Below are 21,471 nucleotides of genomic sequence, written 5' to 3'. Positions count from 1 at the left end.
TCCTGCACATTTTTGGCCCGGATGCGGTGCAATTTGAGGTGTGCAAAATGTTTGTCTCTAATTGCAACGCACACAAATTGCATGTGATTTGCCCAGGAGTGCGGTGTTAGACCACAATGCATGTATGTGAAGCCAGAATAAAAGGATGTGGATTTTGTCTACTTTTACTTGCGCATGTTAACATTATGGAAGTGCATTTTTTTTCTGTTTAACATGCTATAGAAATGCAACATGCATTTGGATGTAGTGTTTTTGTATGTGCATTTTGGAAGTATTCTAAACACACATTGACCCTAGGGCCACACCATATCTTATGCAGGCCATAGATGGGTCGAAAATTGGCCGATTTTTCGGCCGAAAATAAAATCGGCCGATTTTCGGATCGTTAGTGGGCTATTTGTTCGGCCGTTTTTCGGTATTTTGGCAGATTTTTTTTTTCGGTAAAGTTGGAAAAAAAAACGGCCGAATTTGCCGATCGGCCGATTTTCGTGGCAATGATGGGCAAATTGGCCGATTTTTTACTGATAAAAAATCTGCACATGAGCAGTGACCTGCAAGAGGAAGACAAAAAGAAGAAAAAGAAGAAGAGGATGAAGAAGAGGATGATGATGATGAAGAAGAAGAGGATGATGATGAAGAAGAAGAAGAGGATGATGATGAAGAAGAAGAAGAAGGATGAAAAATGAGAGGAATTCCAGTATGGCAAAAAGTGTCCCTGCAGAGAGCTCTGCTATTTCTTTGATAGTTCCTTGACATTTACAGCGGTTGCAACATTGTATCTATTTGTTTCCGAATAAAAACATCTGTATCCTAAATGGATACAAATAGATACATTGTTGCAACCGCTATAAATGTCAAAGAACTGTCAAAGAAATAGCGGAGCTCTCTGCAGAGACACTTTTTGCCGGCTGTAGACGGGATGAAAATCGGCCGATTTTTTTTACCATTGCTGGTAACGTCGGCCGCTTGAACAACCAATTTTTCATTTTTTAAAAGAAAAATCGGCCGTTTTTCTCCCCGTCTATGGTCTGCATAAGCATTAGTGTGCCTGGGGGAGGGGGGGACCTTTGGCCTTTCCAAACACAGTAGATGCTCCAAGAATGTTTCCTTGAACTCTTGAAATGGTTAAAAAGGAAAGACACTCTAGATAGCCTGCACTGAGAATTGACTGTCATGATGACGTGTCAATGATTATTTGCTCTCATTTTTCAGGAGTGGTACTGCTTGCGGTTGAAGCTGGTAGAAATCCACCTTCACGTCCTCCACTCACCTTCACTCGTGGCCAGTGGATATTTTGTGGCCGCAGGCAAGAACTGGCATCGAGGACCTGCATAATGACCCTGGCATGCCAGAGGTGGTTTGGAAGCAGCACAGCAATTTGACCATCCCTTTCCTCTATGTTGGTTTTAGGGGTGCAGAATTGCTTCTCGTTCGTGAACGGACTGTCGCCGGATATCAGAGTCCCCATATTTTCAAGATATGTTTTAGCCATGTTGGCTTATTTTTATGTTATTTTCCAAGTGTGTCGCACCTAACCGCACAGTAGTGTGGTGCCATGCGTATTTGTGGCTGTGAATGGGGCTGTTTTTAATAGACGTGTGTAGGTGCAACAACGTTTTCATCATGGTACCTGCGCACATCTACATAGGGCATTGCATTTCTTTGCTGTGCTGGAAAATGTGTGTTCTTGCATGCGTTTCTGCACCACCAATGGTGTGAACAAGTCCTAAGGGCCGGTTCACACTATAGAAACAGTCTAGATGTGTTCCTGATGGGGTTTTTTCATGCCCTTTTGGCATGCATGTTTAGTGTGTTCCAGTACATTTTGAATGCGTTTTGGACATGTTTACATTGCATTTTTGTATCCCTTCCACTTATTTTTTTCTATTTTCTTTGTATTCAATGTAGTTAGGGACATGTGCGTTTTAGTACATTCAAGGACGTTTCAATGTGTTCCAGTACAGTTCTGTGCAGAAACAATGCAGCGTGGTCAACTTTGTTTACAGCACCTGCAATGCATTGAAAATGCAAGCGCTGATGTGAACTATGACATTGACAACCATATAACCTTCTTTCTGTGCGTTTGTGATGCTGAAAAAGCAACTGAAACACATGTAGTGTGAACTGGCCCTAAAGTTTATTAGAGGTCAGGGAACGGGACTGACCAGGAATTGTGAATTCAATCAGACTAGTGGTGAGATACAATCAGCAATTGTATAATAATGTGAGATCTGAGCTGTAGCTGATAGAAAATGAGACACATTCACTTGATCAGTAAATAGATAGTTAAAGAGTGGGGCGGTGATCCATAGATTTGCATATGGGACAGGTGATGACGGGGTGGGGGAGGGGGTCAAGTTGTATAAGGAGACAGATTTAAAAGAGAAAAATGTTACAATGAAATATACACGGCATGAAACTTGCACATTTCCTAATTGGCAGAAGAGTACATTCATCCACTTTCTAGTCATTAGGCAAAATCATAATTGTTTGATCAATATTCCTGACACTGACACAACCCAGAAAATTGATCTCCATTTTTTAGGATGTAGCCATGACCGGGATTAGAACCCATGACCCAAGTGCTGTAAGTTCTGAGCTCTAACCACTAAACCACTGTGGGAGACACAGTTTGAGTTATAATGTAGAATAGTTCCATTGTTTGAAAATGATAGAGCGAGCGCTGGTCAAATTATATAGACTAGTAAAATGGTATTACACAAGATAAATATAACCACGAACAGTAGTGCATGAACTCGTGAAAGGTCATCCACCCCTGTGACAGTGTACTACACTATTGAGCACCTTTCTGGCTCCTGTGGCTGAGCTAATTCCTCCCCAGGACCATTTGGGCACCCACCCTGATGGATGGATGGATGGAGCTGGATGACTAACCCATAGCTGCCAGCATACCGCTGCACCCCCAGATGTGTGGAGTGTATAACCCATGCACATTAATACTTTTGTTCTGGTGAGTGTAGACCAGTCCCAAGGGTGGTTTACCTTTCACAAGTTCATGCACTACTGTCCGTCACGGAGAGACCACACGTGCCATTCATAGGCACTCTCTGAGTTGGTACTCTCACACGAAGGACATTCCATTATTCAGGAATGATTCTAGGAACTTATTTTAGCACCATTTACAATATTACATCATTGTTGCAATTCTTTGCACTTTTTGGTTTTTACATGCGTTCATTATTGATCACATGCATTTATAGCGCTGCACTTGTCTTTACCATAGAATAGTTACGTGATTAAAGAGAATGAAGATATATAATTATATTGGGAAATTAGAAGTATATAAATTATTTGAGATATAAGTGTGTAAATGTTTAACATTTGAGTACAGAATGTATGACATTCATTAGTAAATGCATTAGTTTCCTGATCATTTTGGAGACACAGCAAGAAAATAAATAGAAGAAAATAGAAAATTCTAATACAGGCGTACAGGTGTATTTATTACATTCTAAGAATTCTTTTGCCATCATGAAAACGCCAATGTTAATAAAGCCCGCGCTTGTGCGCCATCTAGCGAACATATCCGGTATTGCACCTAAAAATGTGCCAGTGATAGCAAAGTAGTCAATAGACGCTCGTCAATGAGCTTGCTAGACGCTGGTCAGACGACTGATTGATTGACCGGAGTCTGCCTGAATGGTCAGTCTCTGCTATTACACTCACATCTTAGTGAATCAGGGCCAATGTGTTTGAATAGTTGCATTGAAAGGCGGGTGAAATATTGGGGATCTAACAGACCCCCAATGTCTCCTGTGAGTGAATGAATGATGCGGCTGTGCAGACGGTGCCCAGTAAAAGTAGTAATTGGTGTAGGATCCTACCCAGGCCACCCCCTACTCCCAGCACTTAGGACTGATTGCAGTTATGACACTAGTCCCTCTCTGGCAAGTGTTGATTTACAAAAGGCAAAATAGGCTGTACATTTTAAAAACAGCTTCTCATACCATCTCTTATTACTCCATTGTGCCCTACATATGTATAGCAACTTCAGATAAAATATTAATTTATCCATGAATCACTCTGGAAATGTAATTCTCAGTAATACACAGGTGTGAAACCAAAAGTCAATAGCATTTAATCATTTTCTAAAAAGGAAACCTAATGAATTTGAATCTTTTTAAACTTTATACATGTTTAAATTTATGTTTATATATTTACCAAGGATGTTCTATTTGTCATTCTGCAAGAGAGCCAAAATGATGAAGGTTACCTACCAACAGTTTAGCTCATTAACAGAAACAGTTCATATTTTCTATTAAATGCCAGTAGAAATGTGTTACCTATGGCCTTCATTTTAATACCTACATAGGAGCACTTTTCTTGTGTGATTAGAGTACTCCATGATGTGCGTTACAGAAGGCTCACATTGGGGTGGATGGTTGAACAGACTAGTATGCAGTGAAGCAATTTGTTTTGCACTGTATTGTGGTTCCAGGAGATAAAATGAACCAAAATGTCTTAAACCGCTAAGGTTGAAGTGAACTGGATTGCATCTAAATCCAGCTCCCCTGTATACGTAGCTTTAACAGGTGTCAATATTTAAAAATTCTAAGGAAAAAAAAAAAAAAAAAAAAAGGAAAGGAAGAAGAAAAAAAAAAAAAAAAAAACCACGATATTGAGGAATTAGGGGGAGGCTGCAATGCTGCTAATGACCTCTCCTACAAATACTTATTACAAACCATTAGGGTCATTTCACCAACTTTCTAATAAACATGCCTATTTTGGGAGAGTGTTTTGGTACTCCATTCAAAGACAGCAAGGCATTGTGCTTTTTCAGCTGCATGGTCAACCTCCCAATGAACCTCGTGCTGTCATGTACATTCTTATACAGCGTACCGTTACAGAAACGGTTGCAAATGTACCCAAAAAAATCTTGTGCTTTAGTTCACAATATATCCATATGATAATCCATTTCTTCAAATGAAGAAAACTCCATAAAAAATGCAACAGCTCAATAAATAGACATACGGGTATTTTATTTTTCACATTTGTACAAAATATAAAAACTTGCATATATGTTTTACAATTCTACAGGAAACGGTCAACAGAAGAGAATAATTACATAAACATTTACAAGTTATTACATTCACTGAAAGACACTTGTTTCTTACTTAGGCACTAACAATATTGCGAACTGTTGGATGAGTTACAAAGACTGAATAGAAACTGCAAAACCAGCACAGGCCTCTCAAAAATGTCAAAGCACAAAAGGGTAGCCTTTACCGGCTGGAAAAAAGACAGGGACTTGTTCTGTTTAGAGGAAGAAGGAGCGGCCTGCTGTCTGCTCTGGCTACTTATTGAGCAACAGAATGGACCCAGTTATCGTAGCACAGAAGAAAGATTCAGATCATACACCAAAAAGTACAGCTTCTCATCTTCAGTCTTACTTCCCCCAACAAGTCACATTTTCAGGATTTTTTCACATGGGCAACCATTGTAATTGCCAAACAAGGGAAATCCTTAAAATGCGACCCTTGAAGCTACTTGGAATCAAAGATTTGAGCTGGGCCCACTGGATGTAAGCAAGAGTTTGCACTCTGACAGATACAAACTATTACTTGGTTCTGCAAATATGCAGACCTGAACCAACATCAGATGTGCCCTGCATAAATCTCTATTTAGCATAGGGATGAAACAGAAGTTCACTGGCAGCATATCTGGTAACACAACCACAGGATTTGGGGTGTGTAAATAAAATTTCTTCACATCAGTGCAAGCGACTCAAAAGGTGCTAAGAATTACTAGGAAAGTGAGAAACATACAAAATATAAAAAAAAAGACAGCAACAGTTGTCTTAACAAAAAGAAAAAAGGTTTAAACCTTGTCAAATTAAAATAAAATGATGGAAGGATAGTGCAAAGTATGGTCAGATGTTTAAATGTGCCCTATTGTGCCTTGCACCTTTATTTTCCACTATAAGAGAATATATCAGCCTTCAAAACACTGTCACTTCCCTAAAGACACTTGCAATGGTAAATATATCACGTCTTTAGATTGCAGCAAACAGTAATTATAAGCATTGCTTAGGTATTTAGCATTTGAGAGTTTAAAAACCATACAAAGAATTATAGCGTAAGGCAATTTTTTTTTACATTCAGGCATGCGAAGCAAAAACCCCTTTAACATTATAGATCTACTTAAATATTAAACAGCAGGCTGTAGATTTAAGATTTGATATACTGAGGATATAATAGTTTGATATGAAGCATAGTTATTTCACATATTTATCATAGACTTACACTTTACATAGTAAGTGGATAATTGCTACTTGCATTCCTTACACCTTCAAAAAAGAACACTGGAAATATCTAGTTTCCACCACTGTAACACCTGGTAGAGCTTGAGCAAAAGATGCAGGTAATGCTCTTCAGCATTACCCTCCTAACCTCTTCCCAATCAAGGAGCTACACTTACAATAAAAAGGTACACATTTAAAAATTGTGGGTGGCCAGAGACATTTGGAGGTGACAGAAGTGAACTTCAGACCACATAAACGTCAGCAAGTTGCATTGGTTTTCCATTGGTACACTCCACTTGGATATGCAATCTGCTCCAAGATTGAGAAAAAGAAACTACTCAGTTACTACAAAGAGGCAGTTCCTACAAAAGGATATCTTATGTAAGCAAAAGCTAAAAACAGGTCCATATACAGTAGGTACTCAAAGTGAGTCTTGTTAAACCTCAGAGTATACAAATGTACTGATGCACAATGGATCAGAACGGTTTAGTGGATCCAATTAATGAACTGTCCAATTTATAAAATTTTCAGTGGATCTAATTTAGGTACTGTCCAAGTTATGAAGTATCCAGTAGATACAGACAGAATGGCATTTCCTGGAACTGATCATTCAGAACACAGAGTTAATCAGCCATGTACAGAGGGCACTTGACAAATCAGCAAGATATTACCAACAAGTAATAGGTGAGTGCTTGGAAAGGGAAGGGGAAGGGCTGGAAGAAAGATCAAGTTCCCCCGCCCTATTAGACCGCAAGAAAAATTGTAGCGCACAAAATAACATTCTGTGTCTAGTTGTGGATGTGTCAATTCCTGGTAGTCATGCCAAAATGTCCACTGACTCCTTATTAACTGAACTATCAGAATTATATTTACAAAACAAAGATAAAAAACACTACTAGGACATGATATATATTTATTTTGGCACAACAATTCCAAGGCGACGGGATCTACAAATCTATAAGTGTTCATTAATGCCCTGTTTCTGAAACAAAATGCTAACTATAGTCACTGTTTTATATAGAGGTAGATAGTTTCAATATATAGGTCATTAGTAAAGTGGTAAGAAGCACTTGCATGTTCAAAATTAGAAATATGAAATGCATGTTGAATTAGCACTTATCTGGTGATAAAAAAAAAAAAAAAAGGGGGCATCTAATATATATTTCTATTCTAATGTAATGTAAAACACCAAGTAAACAAATTCCAGGGTCCCAGGTTCTCTTTACAAGGTCTGTTACAGGAGTTGGGGGCAATACAATGAAAATGCCCTGATAAAACGCAATGACAAATCATACAGAGGAAAAATAACCAACATTAAAATTGAACTATATACTACAATGTATGGCAGACAAGTCACTGGTGCACCTTAAACAGTACTTTCAAATTAAAACATAAGAAATTCAAAGACAGAGAAAAAAAAAACTGTTAAACAACTGACATGTCACATACATGCCCAAACCACTAAAAATATGGATTTTATAAAATCTAAATTTTAGGTAACAAACAGATTTTTTTTTTTTCCAAATCCTGTGGTACAAGATGGCTCCTGGAATATGTTGGTGTTCTTGATGTCCCATTGCCCATAGTTTATTTGTTGGTATTAGTATGTTCGAAAAACATGAAATCCTGAAGGAGAAAGAAAAAAAAAAAACCCTTTTAGAGACAGTTACAGAAAATGAGTCTAATAATTTTGGAGTGTATGTATTAACCATATATCCTTTTAGACGACCCAACAATATCAGGTTTAATAATCTAATAAACTGGGCAGCAGAAAAAAAAACATTAGAAGAGTAGCTTTAAATTTTTCCTTTTACCAGGTTATATCAGAGTACTGATACGGATTGGTTCTGGTTGCCACAACGCCCTTGCTTTAGATAAAAGCCAACAGATGTTAAGACTACATAAAACCAGCAGGGTTCAGTATGGTTACACAATAATGCGATGTGTAGCCAAGCACGTGGTTTAAAATTCATATATGGTGGGTTAACACATTTTCTATTCATTATTCCCAGTTAGAATCATAGTTATTGACCTAGGAACAAATCTATAGAAGGTAATTCTGCTTTATGTGCGTTATGTATTTAGACACACAGATGCAAAAACATACATCATAAGATTAGTCCTGCCAAACACATGGACTGGATTTTCTTTTAAATGTTTAGCAGACTACATCTTCTTTTATACAGATTTACAAGTACACTGTTGGCATAGGTCTCCTAAGGTTAAACCCACACTTTTTACTACCTGGAAAGTCCACCAACCAGGCCTATATTTACTTTACAATTGAAATACCCATCACCCAACAGACCCAATTTTTGTGGCCTGTGCAGATTTCTGGAATGCTTTGAAGAACTCCATACACTGTACACAGCTATTGTTTCTAAAATCTCTTTCCAGAAGTATGTGGAAAACCTTGGCTTGATTTAAGTACAAATACCAAATTCCCACAACGGTGAACAAGACATGTAACACTCCCAACTACTTAGGGCTCATGCACACCGACACAAATAAATAACCATTTTTTGTTTGTTTTTAACCACTGCCAGCCCGCAAATGTACTGCGGCAGCTACATGCAAAAGCGACGTACCCATACACAGGGGGGCGCTCCGTGCCCGAGCGGGCATGCAGCTCTTCCCCTTCGCGACTACTGTAATTTATTATGCACAATACATCGCCCGCCACCCAAATTCAGCTCTTGCCAGACAATTCGCATGGAAACCTATCACGGTTTCTGAATTTAAAAACTTTTTTGGGCCTAACCCTCAACATGGGCATTACAAAAAAGAATGAATTGCGGTCATATTGATTTATAGAGCCAATTCATCATATGCTCATGTTCTCTACAGTTACATATACGCCCATGGACCAGCAATGTATTGGTATGTTGCTGGACTTTGTGTGGTTATAGTGGGATGACGACTGCAGCTATAGGCATCAACCCGTATCGTTTTTTTCAGTTGGCGGTCGGCTTACATGTAAAAGCAATCCTAGTGGCCAATTAGCTGCTGAAGTGTTTTTACAAGCAGCAGGAAGAGACAACCCCCCCCCCTTCACTGCCTTCCAGTTTTCTTGGGCTCTCCTGTCCCACAGGGGGATCCAAGAATGCAGCCGGCAGTTCCGCTGGCTGACCATAGAGCTGGACAGAAACCAGAATGGCTACAATCATCTATATAGTCCATGAAATTGGAAGCTGCAAGCATTTCATCACTTCAGTTTGGCAGGATATAAACAGCAGCATCTGTAAATTGGTTAAGCATCTGATCACACCGATCTTTGTGAAATTAGATAATGTGAGGGCAGAGGAGATGTCTAGAGCCCGATAGACCCCAGATTTCTCAAAAAAGAATCTATGACAATACCCATTGAACTTATAGAGGATATATGCATTCCCTGTGATAGCATTAATAGTGATCAAATAAATATGAAAGGGACAGTGTAAAAATATATTATAAAAAAAAAAAAAAAATTAAAAAAAAAAAAAAAAAATCAATAAAGCACCCTTGCGCCCCCCCCCCCCCGCACCTGCGTGCTCAAGCATTGATCCTGTGCCAGTATGTAAACTGCGGTTGCACCATGCATGTGAGATATTGCCGCGAACATCAGATCGAGAGCAGTAATTCTAGCACTAAGCCTCCTGTGTAAATATAAGTCGATGACCTGTAAAGGTTTGTAAAGCATCGCCTATCGATAATAAAAATGTATGTACTTTGTTGCCACTGCACAGGCATGCGCAATTTTAAAGCATGTCATGTTTAGTAAATTAAAATATATATTACATACACACACACACACACACACACATATACATACATATACAATCTACAAACTATGGTGTATATATATGTATATGTATAACTTTCACACAAACCAATTAATAGTACATGTATTGATATTTTTTTTTACCAAAGACTTGTAGCAGAGTACATTTTAGCCTACATTTATGACCAACTTTCTTTTGAAAATTTTCGGTCTTTTTTTGTTTATAGCGCAAAAAAATAAACCGCAGAGGTGATCAAATACCACCAAAAGACAGCTCTATTTGTGAAAAAAAAAGGGACATAAATTTTGTTTGGGTACAGCATTGCACGACCGCACAATTACCAGTTGAAATGGCGCAGTGCCGAACAGCAAAAAATGGCCTGGTTGGGGGGGGTGGTAAATTTTCCGGAGGGAAAGTGGTTAATGAATCTGAACGCAGCTGTATAGTATGGAACCGTGCACACACTTGCATAAAGATCAGTAAGTGTGCATTCCACTCAGATCCAGAAAAACAGAAAGTTTGTGCCCAAGGTGTAAGGACTGTATTTCATCATTTACAGGTGTGCAGTTCAAAAGCACCCCGATTGAATTGCCTGTGTCCTAGCAACAAATAGATGCTAGGTGTCTTCCTTCAGAGGCCGTGTGCATCCTATCAACAAATGTCCAATTACACTACACACATGTAAATGTTTCTCAAAATCTGTACAGACTACTTTATAAGCTGGTCATAGATAGATCAAATCTCAGCAGGGACTGGGGGAGATTCGATCCATCTTTAGGCAGGCTGGTTGTACGGAAGTTGCTCCATTGATCGACTTCAGTACAACCTGCATGTCAAAAAAAAAAAAAAAAACACGATTTTTCTTCCTGCAGCCCATGGTTGCAGAAAAGAAAATCCCATCTATAGCTTGCCTTACTTGGGATCTTGCTAGCAGTAAGAACATGTGTACTAGTTGCCATATTTTCATACTGCCAACTGCAAGTATCCTACTGTATGTAATGACTGTGTTAGTAAATTGTTTTACATTTTCTTCATACTTTCAATGTTCACCAATTAGAGTTGGCAAGGTTTGGCACGCACGCACGCACACACACACACACACACACACACGACACACAAAGGCTGCCGGAAGGGCAGTTATTGCATCAACAATTTTTTCCTCATTTAACGTATGGCAACCAAAGAACAAAATATGTAAAAACATACTGTACTACAGATCACCAACTCTTAAAGGCTGAAAAATGAGAACTAATGCAGCTACCACATCTGTCTTCAGCCGGGGATCCTGCATGTAGCACATTTCCTGTCCTAGAGTGACAACATTCTCTCATTATACTGTATCTAGAGGAGCAGTGCTGTTACCATGGGACAGGAAGTGTGTAAGGCCTACAAAACATCCCCCACCTTCATCTCCTTAACATAGGATAGTGTACTGTAGTCCCAACACTTCCTGAAAACATTGAGAGAACAACGCAGCATACTCAGGACAGGACTGGATTTCTGATGGGATCAACGGCTATTTTTTGTACTTTTGCCCTCCCATTATACAGGCGATTGTGGCAATTGACTGGAAGGACTGAGTTTTGTGGCTGTTGACCAGTTTTATCCAAAACCAGATTTAAACCTGTGCAACACTATTAACAGACATCTGGTAGAATGTTTTGAGTGGTCATTGTTTCCATAATAGTGTAAAAAGCAGACAGCCATTCCAGTAATGTTTGAAGGCTTCCTGGCAATCAATACAACCAACCCCATTCTTTTAGAGTGTCTCCACTCCCTTCATGTAATGTAGTAGGGTCAGCACAATCCATTATGGAGAAGCTGTCAGCCCCCCTTTTAGGTCATTCCATAAATACCAAGGAGAAGTAATCAAATAAAAAGCACTAATGCAGAGCCCCTCTAACATGCTTAGTCTGCCAAGTTATATTTAGAGTGATAAATCTACAGCTTCCCTGACTGCAAGATAAAAAAAAAAAAAAACCCACACACACACACACGCTATGGTGTTCTTATATTATCCTCAAAAGGTTAGGTTTTTTTTTTTTTTGGAAGATACAGGACTGAAGACCATTATTCTAAACCTTTTCTTCTGGCCTAGATAGTCATTGACCCAGACCAAGCAGGCAGCCAGTGAATTATAAAAAGCTTGACTTGTCACGTTTGCTAGAGCTAGCTCAGTACTTTAAAGAAGATACTTACAATGAGAAAGCAGGCACCAAGAACAAGAGCTTTCAATTTCACATCTAAATCCATAGGGAACTGAACGCCAAAGTTGTCAGCATCTGTAAGCGCTTCCTTCTCAAATCCCGCCCACTGCTTGCAAATCCTCCCAATCACAGAACTTTCATCCAGGGACTTCAACTGAGGAGGAGGAGAAACCAAAAGAGTTTATACAGACAAGTGCTCTCGACAAATAACATTTGATATATGCGCGACATGGACACACACCTGTAGCAAAATCCTTTGTGGAGTGCAAAAATATAAAAATTGTATGAAACATGACAATGCAATAACCCCACACTAACCAGACTTTATCTTTGAAGGATCTGATCACAGTTACTGAAAGCTGCTACTATGGGCAAGCTTAAGCCAACCTTTACCCACAAATTCATACCTCAAAGTTTACATCAGCGCAGCAGCTACACGGTACACAAGGTCCATGGATCTTCAAAACCTCTTCCTCCCTTTCATTCAGAATGGTAAATTTCGGTAAACACGGATGCCAATTCTGTTTCACAAAGCCAATTGTTGTTCCAGGAGGAGCCTCCACTTGTAACTACATTTGTATAAAAAATGTAATCTATAAAAAGGGATTATTTTACCTATTAAAAAAAGTCTACACCACAATCAATGTTTTACACACACACACACACACACACACACACCTTTAATGTAACCTATAAAACTAATACTTTGTTGAAGCACCTTTTGATTTTATTCCAGCACTCAGTCTTTTTGAGTCTATCAGCATGGCACATCTTGACTTCACAATATTTGCCCACTCTTCCTTGCAAAAACACTCCAAATCTGTCAGATTGCGAGGGCATCTCCTGTGCATAGCCCTCTTCAGATCACCCCACAGATTTTCGATCGGATTCAGGTCTGAGCTCTGGCGGGGCCATTCCAAAAAACTTGAATCTTCTTCTGGTGAAGCCATTCCTTTGTTGATTTGGATGTACACTTAGGCCCTGATTCACTATTGGGCGTGGGCGCATATTCATGGGCTTAAGCCCAATTTTCATGGGCGTCTGTCTATTTTTTACCCTGCAACCTAATTCACTATTGAGCAGAGCCCATAAGCAGATGCCCAATCTAATTCACAAAAAGACACACGCCCGAAATCAGACTCACAAAGCAGACTTGCTAAGAAGCAAGTCTAACACCATGAAAAATCACTGCAGAGACATGTTCACTTAGAAATTTGCTTTGCCAAATATCAGGACTTCACTTTAAACAATATCTGCTATTTCAAAAAAAATTAAGAATGTGTTAAAAATCGTTTTTTTGAAGGAAATCGACACAGTAAAAATCTAGACGCCCGTGCAGTGTCTTTGGCAGATACAACTGAGCATGTGCAGAACACATTTTAGACCTCTGCCATGGGCTTTTGCTTTTTAGCCACTGACTAATAGTGAATCTTACTGTGGAGTCCTCTGACAGCCGGCACTCGCTCGTGACTATTGTGTTTAATAAACAGCACTCGGCATATCTTCATGTAATCTAACTAGATTTCCTTAGTTCTAGTGATTCTATTTTTGTTTCTTATACTTTATAATTATTTCTGTAATGATTTTACTTATTTCAAAGGTCTAGATAATATTTATTTTGACAGCTGAATGTAAAAATAAAGGTCCGCAATAAAAAAAAAAAAAAACAAAAAAAAAAACAGCGTGGGTCCCCACTCTCATCCTTACCAAGCCCTTCAGGTCTGGTATGGATATTAAGGGGGAACTCCACGCTGAAATTTAAAAAAAAAACAGCGTGGGTCCCCCTCAATATCCATACCAGACCCTTATCCGAGCATGCAGCCCGGCAGGTCAGAAAACCTGAACCATACTAGGACACACGCCCTCAACATGGGGGGGTGCTTTGGGGCAGGGGGGCTCCCCCCCCCCAAAGCACCTTGTCCCCATGTTGATGAGGACAAGGGCCTCTTCCCCACAACCCTGGCCGGTGGTTGTGGGGGTCTGCGGGCAGGGGGCTTATCAGAATCTGGAAGCCCCCTTTAACAAGGGGGCCCCCAGATCCCGCCCCCCCCCCCTACGTGAAGGAGTCTGCGGTACATGCTCCCGCAGACTCCTTCACAAAAAAAAAAAGTGTGGTGTAAAAAAAACACAGTACAGGGTCCCCCCCCTTTTCTGACCTGCCGGGCTGCATGCTCGGATAAGGGTCTGGTATGGATATTGAGGGGGACCCACGCTGTTTTTTTTTAAATTTCAGCGTGGAGTTCCCCCTTAATATCCATACCAGATCCGAAGGGCTTGGTACAGATGGGAGGGGGGACCCACGCTTTTTTTTTTATTATTTCTGCAATAAAGGGAATTATTTTACATTCAGCTGTCAGTGGGGAACCCCGCTGACAGCTGAAACATTAACACATGGCTGTCACTCCTACAATCCCGCATGAGTTATGTTATCAACTCATGCAGCATTTTAGTAGTGAAAACCAATGCAGCGCTCATGTTTCAGCTGTCGGCGGAGTTCCCCACTGACAGTTGAATATCAAAGTATTGCAGGGAATTATAAACAGTGTTTTAAATAACCGGCGTGGGGTCCCCCCTCTCATCCTTACTAAGCCCTTCGGGTCTCGTATGGATGTTAAGGGGTAACTCCATGCTGAAATTAAATAAAAAACAGCATGGGGTACCCCCCAAAATCCATAACACATACTTATCCGAGCATGCAGCCCGGCAGGTCAGGAAATTGGGGGGGGGGGGGGGGAGCGAGCGCCCCCCCCCCCCTCCTGAACCATACCAGGCCACATGCCCATACCAAATTATTCAAACATTTGTAAACAGAACAATGAACTGAAATGGTTTGGCATTTGTACCCCAAATATGACGTTCCCTGAGGCGTTGGTAAACCGAGGTACGCCTGTATTAGTATTGCAATCCTTTGTATTGGGATACATAAAACCAACATACATGTGAATTGGCAACATAGCACAACATTTGTGTCACATTGGAGATATCTGGTAGTTACACTGACCTTGCCCAGGGACCTAGGATTGATTCACAGCACAGAAATACAGGCTGGATTAGCAATGTAGCTCCGTGGATTAGTGGTTAGCACTACTGCCTCACAACTCTAGGGTTGTCGGTTTGAATCCCAACCCCGGCAAGGAAGTAGCATGATCTCCATGTGTGGCTGTCTTCAAATAGATGTTCTGGCAACATCTTTGCTTTCTGTCTAAATGATCCCTAAAATGTGAATTAGAATGAGGCCTTGTCTGTTGAAACACCTTCAAAGCTGCACCTTATGTGAATGTCATACAATGGGATAAGGTAAGGGCCTGGAGCACTAATAGATTTGATAATGATGGTTTACACTCCATCCACTTTTGTGAAGGATTTGGCAAGCAAAGAGCTGACAGAGAGAGAGAAGAGCGAGCCAGTGAGACGAAGAAGAGTGAGCGAGATATACATACTGAAGAGTGATAAAGAGAGACATTCAGAAGAGTGAGCGAGAGAGAAAAGACTTGGTTGGTGAATCCACACATCAAACTTGTCACAAATCCTGGCGTGCATTTTTCCCCCAAATGCATAGCAGACCCTTATCCCAGCAGGCAGGTACCGCACGCCTTCAAAGATTTATTTCCTTTGTTGATTTTCCTGCTTCGCTCACACTATATGCAATTGAAAATTACTCTTTAAGTTGCCAATTTTACTGTGTTTTCTAGAGAATTACTAACTAGTTGTGTTTTCAATTGTGTGTAGCATTGCGATTTCTATTTGAGTCTAGATGTTAAATTGCTAATAAATGGCCACAATTCTCAAATACCTTTGAACTCTCGCTGCAACAAATGGCGTATGTTAATACACTCACATTCACATTCATTATATCCAATATCAGGTACGATGTCAATGCACAAATCGCACCTGAAATTGCACACCCTGGATGTGACTTGTCATGTGATTGGCATGGCCAGCAGCTTGCTCTTTGCATGGCAAATTGCACACAATGTTACTGGGGGCTAACACCACTGTCACATCTAATCCGATGCGGCAATTGCCCAACATACAGTGAAGTTGCACGAGTTCACAACCCAATTGGATGTGAACAGAGCCTACAGTGGCCAATAGGGTGCGACTTGGTCTACGATTTGCAAGTCGCCTGTCATGCCAATTGCATGGCAATCCCAAACAATGTTAATGGGGGCTACCCGGTCACATTAAAGCAGATTTCTAAGTGGTGTTATTGACACCACAGTCACATCATGTGACTTGCATAGAAGTTGCATGATTTCAAAGTCGGGGTACATGGTGATTTCAAGTGCATTTTGCAAGACATCCGACACCGATCTCTCAGCAAATTGCATGAAAAGTAGTGTATTCATTACTCTATTATTACTTGCGGCTCCAACCAAGTTTGAACCACAACAATATGAACGCTCCAATAGCGTGCACATTGAGTGGGACTTGGCATGTGATTTGCACAACATGCAAGTTGTAAATTGTCTGCAAAGTCGCACCCTATTGTCTGCTATTAGAGCAGTGTTTCTCAACTCCAGTCCTCATGGACCCCCAACAGGTCATGTTTTCAGGATTTCCATTATTTTGCACAGGTGATTTGATCAGTTTCACTGCCTTAGTAATTACCACAGCTGTTTCATCTGAGGGAAATCCTGAAAACATGACCTGTTGGGGGTCCATGAGGACTGGAGTTAAGAAACACTGTATTAGAGCGACCATATGGGTGTGTTTCAAACACTGATTTCTTAAGTAGTACATGTACTACTTTAGTGGCAATTTGCATAGAGATCTGTGTCAGATGTCTTTGAAAATTGCATTGAAATGGTCAACATTACTGTAAGTCGCATGATTTGTAAATCCGCTTTGCCCAGAGTGTAATGTTTGGTGATGTTTGATTTCTGGAGTGTTTTACCAATTGATGGGAAATTCACCATACTAGTCAAATCGATTTGTCATTTTCAGTATTGCATACAAGATGTGGTCATGTGACTGTCTTAACTCATGCGAGAATCTGGAGGGAATTGTGACCATAGTAGCAATAAAGGTTCCAATTGGGGTTCCCTTTTACATCCCTGCTCAATGTTCTGTTGTATGCTGCACACGTACATTTCACTGTATATATCTTTCTGATTTGTGGGGCCTGTATACCAAGGGTTAATGCAGGTAGGAAGCGGATTCATCAGGTGAAAACACTTTCACTGACCAAATTAAGGTCAGTGGTGGGTGTGGCTTCATTGGGTGTGGGGCCTTGTTTGCTCCAAATACAACCTAGCTTATATAAAGACGTGCAGTAGGGAGTGATTTGGCCTGTTACTAGGCCGGGTGGTTTGTGACTAAGTCCTTGCATGGTGTGGTTTGGGGGAAGAAGAGATTTTGTGCTGAATTGCCCCAGACACCACTCAGGCTGTGTTTGGAAGTGGGCTGGAAATGTTTGCATATTTTTGGCCTTGTAAAGTGTGTTTGTGTGTTATTGCACAATGATTGTGTTTTTTCTCTTTGCATTGAAAGCCTCACACATGTCAATCGTTTTGTTTAAAATCTGCTCTTGTTTTAATTTTGCTTGCTTATTTAGACTCCAATGCATTTTTCTGACAAACCTGCTGACAAATGTATGTGTAGGGGATTTGTAGAGGTGGGAGGGGATTTGTAGAGGTGGGAGGGGTTTTTTGCACATGCTTTGTTTTCTTTATATTTTGATGTGTAGACTTTTTTTGTGAATGGATCTTTATACTAAGTGATTGTGTAAGTAAATCTTATGTGCATGAAAATGTTACTTGATTCATCTTCCCCTTTGTTTCCTGCTATAACCTGAGCACACGCAGTTCACTAGAAGTATCTTTAGATTGTAAGCTCTTATGAGCAGGAGTGTTTTATTTTTGCCACATCAATGCTATTCTTTTTGTGACTCACCAAGATATTGACTATACCTACTTGTTCCTGCTGACCAAATAAATGAAGATATATTTGATTAATAAATGTTGGACTGTTGTTTTTGTGTTTATTTTATGTTCAATATATGAACAACCTTAATAGTTACTTTGTATACTTACAAGCTACATTTGAGTAGATTATATAAGAGTGTGAATATGCAAGTGGGTGCAAACTGGCTTTTTCAAAAACAAAACAAAAAAAAAAAACAGTTTGCACCACAATATTATGTACCAATGAATACGTCACATTCACTGTGCAGCCAGCTACAGGTGTTCTACAATTCGATTTACAGTTATAAAATAGTCCACACTGTATGTTGATTTTTGGCCTTTGGAAACCAATATATATTAGCCAAGGTTAAACAAATCACTAAGTAACACACATTCACGAAAGCTATCATAGCTGCGCATACAAATGCGCGATAGGGTACAAAATTGCGCGATCGCATACGAATAAGCGCCAAACAGGTGTCCCCCATGGCGCACGAGCGGCTGTCCTCCCAGAAGTCCGTCATCACGTGCGCGCGCACCCGGAAGTGGTTGTGGGGAGTGTCAGTGGATGACAAGTGGTTGGCGGTTTGCTGTGTGTCGTATATTTTGAAAACTCTAGTGGCATTTGGACATGGCGAGAGCACAGTTCTCAACTGAGGAGATGATCCTTATATGTACAGTAACTGTGGCCATTGCAAATATGTTTATAACATGTGAGGGACAGGTAATTGTAATTTTGTGGGTGGGGCCTAGCAGAATCTCACTTGGTGCACATGCTACTTATCTGTACATTAGCTCCTGGGTATTGATGGGTCAATTATATTAACCACTTGCCTACTGGGTACTCCTACCCCCTTCCTGTCCTGGCCAATTTTCATCTTTCTGCACTGTTACCCTTTGAATGACAATTGTGCGGTCATGCCACATTGTACCCATTTTAAATTTATATCAGTTTTTTCACACAAATAGAGCTTTCTTTGGGTGGTATTGACTTGCTGCTGTGTGTTTTACTTTTTGCTCGATAAACAACAAAATAGCTCATAATGAATAAAAGTCTGTTTATATTATAACATTTGGTAAACCGGTAATTTAGCAACACTGATGTGCGTTGATGAGGCAGCACTGGTGGGTGGCACTACTGGCCACAGGTGGGCGGAACTGTTGGGTGGCACTGGTGGGCACTGAACATCGGGGCCGACCCCTGCTCTGATAACTGCTGGTTCTTGGCAGTACTTTCCAAACATTCTGACAGCGTGAGGAAAGTGCAGCCAAGACCCGGCAAATGCATTTCCCTGTGATCAGCGTGTCATTGGACGTGGCTGATCACATGGTAAAAAGCCGCTGTGATTGGCTTTTACCATATGACGTGATCAGCTGTGTCCTTAGGACGCAGCAATCACGGAGAGCTCGTTCTGCAAGGATGTCATATGACACCCTCCCAGAGCTGCCTGGATGCAGTGTAGCGTTATTCAGCTATCTGCGGTCGCCAAATAGGAAACCAGCTAGGCCTTCATGGCTAATCTTTGAATATCTGGACATGTATACTGCGTATAATGCATTACATTCTACAATGTGTTGGTGTACATGGTATTACAGTGTGCAATGCGTTGCTGGATTCTGCATGACAGTGTACAGTGCATCACAGTCTACAATGTGTGGGTGTACACGGTATCACAGGGTGCAATGCGTAGCTCCATCCTGCATGACAGTGTACAGTGCATTACAGTCTACAATGTGTGGGTGTACACGGTATCACAGTGTGCAATGCGTAGCTCCATCCTGCATGATAGTGTACAGTGTATTACAGTCTACAATGTGTTGGTGTACACGGTATTACATTGTACAGTGTATTACAGTCTACAATGTGTTGGTGTACACGATATTACATTGTACAGTGTATTACAGTGTGCAATGCGTTGTACACTGCAGTGTGCACTAAAGCATTTTACACTCATGCACTGTACACACTAACGCATTTGACATTTCTAGTGTGCAATGCCTTGGACAGTACAATGCATTTGCAGTATTGGTGTATGTTTATTAAGCACAGATAATTAATCTGATTTTAGTTATTAAGGAGAAGTCTTCTCTGTCCCCCTGTTTATGAGGTGGAGGACAATTGTTTTCCGAAGAAGAGAGGAGACTTTTTTTTCAAGGAGATCTGTATAGATTTCCAGAGATATGTGTAGATGGTTGAGGGGCTGCATGTGATCTCCGGAGAAAATTGTGATTAACGATCACCTGAGTTAAACCAGTGAATGAAAAGTGTAAAAAAAACATGGATTGAAAATAATCTGCACTGACCACTGTGCTTTGTCAAGCCACATATTGGCACATTCTGGTGTCACACAGATGCCATGTGAAATTTGCAGTGTTTTCTGTGCAAGCGCTGCACCGCATCACAACCGCAACCCCTTCATGCCACCTGCTGCGGCTTTCTAGGTGAAGTTACCAACACACCAATATTGGTACACAAAGCGCATTGCGATTTGCCAAATTGGATGGCATGCCTATTCACACCCATGTGCATACCCTGAAAAAGGGTCCTGCACATTTTTGGCCCGGATGCGGTGCAATTTGAGGTGTGCAAAATGTTTGTCTCTAATTGCAACGCACACAAATTGCATGTGATTTGCCCAGGAGTGCGGTGTTAGACCACAATGCATGTATGTGAAGCCAGAATAAAAGGATGTGGATTTTGTCTATTTTTACTTGCGCATGTTAACATTATGTAAGTGCATTTTTCTTCTGTTTAACATGCTATAGAAATGCAACATGCATTTGGATGTAGTGTTTTTGTATGTGCATTTTGGAAGTATTCTAAACACACATTGACCCTAGGGCCACACCATATCTTATGCAGGCCATAGATAGGTCGAAAATCGGCCGATTTTTCGGCCGAAAGTAAAATCGGCCGATTTTCGGATCGTTAGTGGGCTATTTGTTCGGCCATTTTTCGGTATTTTGGCAGATTTTTTTTTTTTCGGTAAAGTTGGAAAAAAAAACGGCCGAATTTGCCGATCGGCCGATTTTCGCAGCAATGATGGGCAAATCGGCCGATTTTTTACTGATAAAAAATCTGCACATGAGCAGTGACCTGCAAGAGGAAGACAAAAAGAAGAAGAGGATGAAGAAGAGGAAGAAGAGGATGATGATGAAGAAGAGAAGAAGAAGAGGATGATGAAGAAAAAGAATAAGAGGATGATGGTGAAGAAGAAGATGAGGATGAAGAAGAAGAAGAGGATGATGATGATGATGAAGAAGAGGATGATGAAGAAGAGGATGATGAAGAGGATGATGATGAAGAAGAAGAGGATGATGATGATGAAGAAGAA

At 40.5% G+C, this 21,471-nt stretch overlaps 1 protein-coding gene across 6 annotated transcripts in view; it reads right to left on the bottom strand.

Annotated features, from left to right (window-relative positions):
* Window positions 1-4,983: 4,983 nt before the first annotated feature.
* Window positions 4,984-21,471, bottom strand: part of LOC149469265 (phospholipid scramblase 2-like) — a 136,708-nt gene continuing 120,220 nt past the window's right edge. For 5 of the 6 annotated variants that reach the window (XM_089669540.1, XM_089669543.1, XM_089669541.1 and 2 more), the window contains 3 exons: window positions 12,638-12,799; window positions 12,223-12,384; window positions 4,984-7,888 (listed from right to left, as the gene is read on the bottom strand). In XM_089669540.1, the coding sequence (XP_089525666.1) occupies window positions 7,850-7,888; window positions 12,223-12,384; window positions 12,638-12,799 (363 nt within the window). In that variant the 3' untranslated portion in view covers window positions 4,984-7,849. The remainder of the gene's footprint in view (window positions 7,889-12,222; window positions 12,385-12,637; window positions 12,800-21,471) is intronic. The other variant, XM_089669544.1, reaches the window with a different exon arrangement.

The sequence above is a fragment of the Staurois parvus genome, unplaced genomic scaffold, assembly GCF_062004578.1.
Source record: "Staurois parvus isolate SC_StPar_1 unplaced genomic scaffold, SC_StPar_1.0 ptg000078l, whole genome shotgun sequence".
NCBI classification, from domain to species: Eukaryota; Metazoa; Chordata; class Amphibia; order Anura; family Ranidae; genus Staurois; species Staurois parvus.
Note: the sequence above shows the minus strand (reverse complement) of the source record. Positions and strands in the feature narration are given on the sequence as shown.